This window comes from Triticum aestivum, chromosome 1A, assembly GCF_018294505.1.
Source record: "Triticum aestivum cultivar Chinese Spring chromosome 1A, IWGSC CS RefSeq v2.1, whole genome shotgun sequence".
NCBI classification, from domain to species: Eukaryota; Viridiplantae; Streptophyta; class Magnoliopsida; order Poales; family Poaceae; genus Triticum; species Triticum aestivum.
Genome location: NC_057794.1, coordinates 534664479 through 534670997, shown reverse-complemented (window position 1 = coordinate 534670997; position 6519 = coordinate 534664479). Strand labels below are relative to the sequence as shown.

General features: G+C 49.9%; 1 protein-coding gene across 1 annotated transcript; it reads left to right on the top strand.

The window, feature by feature from the left end:
• The first annotated feature begins 776 nt into the window (after positions 1-776).
• LOC123179796 (zinc finger CCCH domain-containing protein 37-like) lies at positions 777-2013 on the top strand. The gene has a single exon (XM_044591683.1). The coding sequence runs from the start codon at positions 881-883 to the stop codon at positions 1682-1684; it is 804 nt and encodes a 267-aa protein (XP_044447618.1). The 5' UTR covers positions 777-880; the 3' UTR covers positions 1685-2013.
• Positions 2014-6519: the final 4506 nt, after the last annotated feature.

Sequence of the window (6519 nt, the reverse complement as noted above, 5' to 3'; positions counted from 1 at the left end):
GAGAGAGAAACAAACCGCCCCTGATCAGCCGTAAACGAGAGCACCAGAACGGATATTGTCTTTGGAGGGGAGCTCGGCTTTGGAAAATTTGAATTTTGTTGAATTTCATATTTTCTACAATTCAAAAAATTCTGAAAAAAAACACACATATATATGAAGGCCTAACACACACGTGTGTAAATTTTCAGGGCAAAATAAGTTGAAATGAGGGCTGTGCAAAAAAGACAAATCTGAGGCTTTTTAACACATGACACTATTCCTCCTCCCGGACCAGGAATTTGTCTTTTTTGTACAGGTCACATTTCAACGTTTTTCATTCTGAAATTTTACACACATAGGCATAACATACTTGTTTACTTGCACAATTTTTTCAGATTTTTTTGAAACCGAAAAGTTTGAATTTTGATTTGTTTTCAAAAAAAGGCCTCCATGGCTCCCGGGAGCCAAACGTCCGTTCTCTATGTCTAGAATCCAGAAGAGGAAGAAAAATAAAGGCGGGCGGGGTGCGTGCGTGCGTGCCGGCGGCGGAGGAGAGAAACCATCCCGGCCGCGACGTGGCGGGCAACATGCAGCACCCGCCTCGACGGCGCTCCACGTACCCTCGCCCACCCCCACGTACCCCGCCCCGCGCCAAAACCACCCCACGCCGATAGCCCCCCGCCCGCAACCAACAGCGGTCCATGCGATACCGCCCCTCCCCGCACCGGCGCGCGTCCCGCCCCCCGCCGCGCCACCTGCCGGTACTATAAAGCGACGCGCCACCCGCCCCACGCCCTGCTCCCCCACACCACCACCACCACCACCGCCGCCGGTTACCGTCACGGCGTGTCATCACACCTCTCTCTTTCCCTCTCCCCCTCTGACAAGGACAAGGACGGCCATGGCGAGCCACGGGCATGAGCACGGCCTGCTGCTCGACCCGGCCGCGCTGGCCTACTCCTGGGCCGCCGAGCCGGAGTTCCCGCCGCAGCTGCTCGCCGCGCTGGGGGAGTACCTCTCCTCCTCCGCCGCCGCCGCCGGCGCCTCCCACGGGGACCATCAGTCTGCCGTCGATACCGACGCGGACGCGGAGGCGGACGACGAGTTCATGATGTACGAGTTCAAGGTGCGGCGGTGCGCGCGCGCGCGGAGCCACGACTGGACGGCCTGCCCCTACGCGCACCCGGGGGAGGCGGCGCGGCGCCGGGACCCGCGCCGCGTGGCCTACGCGGGGGAGCCCTGCCCGGACTTCCGCCGCCGCCCGGGCGCCGCGTGCCCGCGGGGGTCCTCCTGCCCGTTCGCGCACGGCACCTTCGAGCTCTGGCTCCACCCGTCCCGCTACCGCACCCGCCCCTGCCGCGCCGGCCCGGCCTGCCGCCGCCGCGTCTGCTTCTTCGCGCACGCGGCCGGGGAGCTCCGCCTCGCCTCCCACCACAAGGGGCCGGGGCCGGACTCGCCGCCGGCGCTGTCGCCCAAGTCCACGCTGACGGCGCTCTGGGAGTCGCCCCCGGTGTCGCCCGTGGAGGGCAGGATGAGGTGGCTGGACGCCATAGACGACGCCGCCGCCGCCGACGCCGAGGTCGGGGAGATCATGCTCGCAATGCAGCAGCTCAGCTTCGCCAACGCAGCACCGTCAGGAACGCTGCCGGCGGTGACGGAGGACGACGGGCCGGACCTGGGGTGGGTGTCGGAGCTGGTCATGTGATCAATCAGGAGACGGAAGCCCCACCAAGCAGCAAGCAAGACAGCAGCAGCTTCAGTAATTAATTAATTACTCGTATTATATTAAGCAACCTATTATTAAATTCTACCATTCCCGGAGTCGGATGCATCATTCTTCTGTAGATAAACAAGCGCGTATGTATGGTGCAAGCTGAATACAGCAAAGAATTGTAAAATTATTAAGCGTGAGTGCCTGTTTTTTTTTCGAGACCGTCAATGGTTTCGGATTAGTGGGAACTAAATGAGTGTAATGGGCTAGTAGCCTGCCGCTGTTTCGTGATCTATAATATCATTTGATTTGATGTACTTCGAGTGCAGCTAGCGGTGTCTCGAATCTGCGTGCCACTAATTGTCTATGTGCTTGACTTTGTTGATCAGTTAGATTCTGCGAGGATCGGCTATGGACTTGTGAGGATGGGTCTCTTTCCTATGTGAGCTATCCGGCTCCTCCTTTCTCCTTTCGGTCAAGCACTCACGCTCAGTGAGTCCCAACTTCAATTCTTTGACTTCTTATAATCGCTCATGATATATACATTATTCGAGGCTACCTTTAACCACGGGTCAGCAGGGTTAGCACAATGACATGCAACATGCATGTTGCGGGAAATTTTCAAACGAACAATTTCAACAATTTCTTATTTTATTATGTTCAACTTTATGTATTCCTCTATCCATATAGTACATTAAATGTATAGAAATGGCTATAACAGAGTTGATACATCCATGCATGTGACAAGTAATTCCAAACGTAAGGAGTATATCATACATCTTAAATACTAATAGTTTTATCATTGATTATATTCTACCTTAAATACGTATTAGGTCCTATATATATATGAAAGGAGGGGTATGAAAATTCGGAGAAAAGCCACTTGTCCCAAAAGAGAAAAGCCACTTGTCCCAAAAGAGAAGAGGGCACAACCCATTAGTTTGGTAGGGGGGTGGCTTGGCCCTCTGATGATATATATAATCATAGCTAGTGATAATCAGAATTGTGAAGGGTTTTTCGCCTGAATTCTTCGAACGAATTTTGAATTTAAAATCAAACAATTTTAAATTATACTCCCTTCGTCTCATAATATAAGGTATTCAATGTTAGAGTCAGACGAGAGACAGTTCTTTGGACCCCGAATCTAGCAAGGTCCTCACTAATGAATCCGACTCGCACAAAGTTCAGGGGGAGAAGGGGCAGCTGTTGTAGGTATGGTTTGACAGATAGGCCGTGGGCAGGAAGGTGGATCTCAACATGCATGGCTCGTACGAAGAACTTGCCTTGGCCCTTGAGGGCATGTTCACCGTCTGGTCCGCTACCACATGGTATCGAGGTTTTTTTAGGGAATGAAAGCGGGTGAAGAACGCGAGTTTATGATCCGTGGGGCATAAATTCTATTAGTTTTGCTTAAGCACATCTAGATGTGCTCTAAGTATTGCATATCTAAGTTCCATGTCATTGATTTTACGCTAAGATTTGTGCAAGCATTTTTTTCTTTCTTTCTAGCTTGATTGAGTCACTTAGATGTGCAATAACTAGAGCACATCTAGATGTGTAACACCGCAGATGTGATTTACCCAATATGTACTCCAACTCTTGCCGTTTCCGGCGTTAAGTTATTTTATTTTCTCGGGTTCGGGTTTTTGCCTCCGTGTGTTGTTATCGTTGTCATGCATCTCATATCATGTTATCATGTGCATTGCATTTGCATACATGTTCATCTCATGCATTCGAGCATTTTCCCCGTTGCCCGTTTTGCATTCCGGCGCTTCGTTCTCCTCCGGTGGTCATTTCTACCTTTCTTTCGTGTGTGGGGATTAAACATTTCCGGATTGGACCGAGACTTGCCAAGCGGCCTTGGTTTACTACCGGTAGACCGTCTGTCAAATTTCGTACCATTTGGACTTCGTTTGATACTCCAACGGTTAACCGAGGGACCGAAAAGGCCTCATGTGTGTTGCAGCCCAACATCCCTCCAAGTTGGCCCAAAACCATCAAAACCTTCTCCATCATCTAGAGCGTTCGATCATGATTGCGTGGCCGATAATCGCGCCTCATTTGGACCCTCCTAGCTCCCTCTATGCCTATTTAAAAACAACCCCGAATTTCTCCTTCCCCTTCCTCCCAAAACCCTAGATCCATCCACACCCGCCGCCGCCGGACAAAGTCCGCCGGGCCGGACATTGTCCGACCCGCTCCGCCGCCGCCACGTCAGCCCGCGAGCCCCACATCGCCGCCACTCCCGCCGAGGCCCGCGAGGGCCCAAGGCCGGCCCTTTCCCGTCGACGCCTGGGCCAGAGGCGCCCGCGCTGGCTGCCTCTTCTCCTACCTCGCCCCGCCACCGCACGCCGTTCGCCGCCCGAACTCCGGCGAGCTCCGACACCGCTCCGCCGCGCCGCCCCATCCCGTCGGATGCCGCCCCTCGCCGCCGCGGTCCTCGACGGCGCCGCCCGCGGCCACCCCGGCCCGCGTCTCCTTCTCGACCTCCTCACCGGCCGGCCCCTTCCAACTCCGACGGTTCTTGCTACAATAACTCCGGTGAGCCACATCGGGAACCGTGCAGATCTCAGATCCAAAATTGCATCGGGTTGACTTTTTGCCCGAAACCCTAAATTTTTTGGCTATGTTCATCGTGCCGTAACTTTGCATCCGTAGCTCCGTTTTGGACATATAGCATATCAAAATGTTCATCTCAGAGAGTACATCATTTCATCTCATTGCATCATTTTCATTTGAATTCATCTTGATGCCCAAAATGCTGTTAGAATAATACTATTTGAGATAATTGTCAGATTTGCTGCTCCAATTAGATATTTGTAATTTTTGCCATGATTATTGTGTGCAAGATATGCCCCTGAGCTCTTCATGAGTTTTGTTATATGTTTTTTCCATCTATCCAGAGGTGCAACCCATGTATTTTTGTGATGTGTGTGGTGACTAGCACAAGCTTACAAAGTGGTGCATTCGTTAATGCTGATTTCAGGGACTTAGCATTTCCACTAAGTCCTTCAGCTGTTTATCTCAATATGTCATATGTTCATGTTGATTCCTAGTGATCCGTGCCCCTTTTGAGGATGATCAGTAAGGATGTTTTGTTAATCTTGTAGTGCTCTATCCATCCATGTCTTTGTTTGCATTTATGGAGCACCCTAGCTTGAGTCAATCGAGCTCTACTTTTGTCATTTCGTGAATCTGGGGAGATTGTCTACTTGTTAGCGATTTTGCCGAGGATGTTGTAGTTGATCCATGCATGCTATGTTATTGTTCTTGCCATTTCTAGCTTTTATTTTGTGTATTATTGATGGGTGTATGCTTAGATTATCATGTTTTGCTCTGTAGTGAGTGCATCGAGCTCGTAAACATGCCTACTTGTTATCTGTTTCAGCATGCTCCAGTTTTTCACAAAGTCTGAGAACTGATTATATTTTTGCCATGTTCACATGCTTGCAAATGTATTTTCCGATCCCTTTTGGCTCAAGGTCACTAAGGAACTTTTGTTAAGCTCTTTGAGTAGCTCCATGCCATGCTTTACTTTGCCATGTTCAGGTCATGTAGCATATTGTTTTGATGCTCCAAAGTGTGCTACCTGATCTGAAATTCCAGACAAGTGTTAATTTCACTAAGTCTGAAATCTGTTTGCCAAATGCATTTTTGCCATGCTTGTTTGAGCCTGTTAATGGATGAATTGGACGTAGCTCAGTGCTAGTCTTTTGTTAAGCATCATGAATATATCCCTTCCATGTATTTTGTTGCCATGTTTGGGTGCTGTAGCATGTTCATCTTGTTGCATTTAGATGGCTACTTTCTGTAAATCGCAGAACGTGGTCATATTTGAATCGCTTGCCATTTCCAAACCGTAACTCCGATTCCGGCGTTCTTTATATCGTTTTCAAGCAATTTCATCTCATCTTTCCAGTGACACACTTGGATTTCCAAGTTGAGGCCCGGTTCATGCATTCCTTGTCAAATCTTGCATATGCATCCCATATTGCATCTCGCATAGCATATCATCTTTGCATCATGTTGTTTGAGTTCGCACGTGGTTGATTGTGTCCTTGTTGCTTGTTTGTCTTGTTTGGGTAGAGCCGAGAGACGAGTTCTCTAACGAGGAGCCCGTTGAGTTTGCTTTCGAGGATCCAGTCAACTCTGACAACTTTGCAGGCAAGATGATCATACCCTCGAAATCACTACTATCTTTGCTATGCCAGATGCTCGCTCTTTTGCTATGCCTATGCTACGATGCCTACCACTTGCTTATCATGCCTCCCAAATTGCCACGTCAAACCTCTAACCCACCATGTCCTAGCAAACCGTTGATTGGCTATGTTACCGCTTTGCTCAGCCTCTCTTATAGCGTTGCTAGTTGCAGGTGAAGATTGGAGACCGTTCCTTGTTGGAACATTATTTACTTGTTGGGATATCATTATATTGCCATGTTATCTTAATGCATCTATATACTTGGTAAAGGGTGAAAGGCTCGGCCTCTCGCCTAGTGTTTTGTTCCACTCTTGCCGCCCTAGTTTCCGTCATATCGGTGTTATGTTCCCGGATTTTGCGTTCCTTACGCGGTTGGGTGATAATGGGAACCCATTGATAGTTCGCCTTGATTAAAGCTTTTCCAGCAATGCCCAACCTTGGTTTTATCATTTGCCACCTAGCCTCTTTTTCCCTTGGGTTTCCGGAGCCCGAGGGTCATCTTATTTTAAACCCCCCCCCCAGGCCAGTGCTCCTATGAGTGTTGGTCCACCTGTCAGCTGCCGGTGGCCACCAGGGGCAACCCTGGGCTGGCCTACCCTTACCTAAGACAATCTGAGTGTGCCCTGAGA

Excerpts from the sequence above, each read along its gene's own strand:
- LOC123179796 (XM_044591683.1), top strand. The coding sequence starts at position 881 with ATGGCGAGCCACGGGCATGAGCACGGCCTGCTGCTCGACCCGGCCGCG.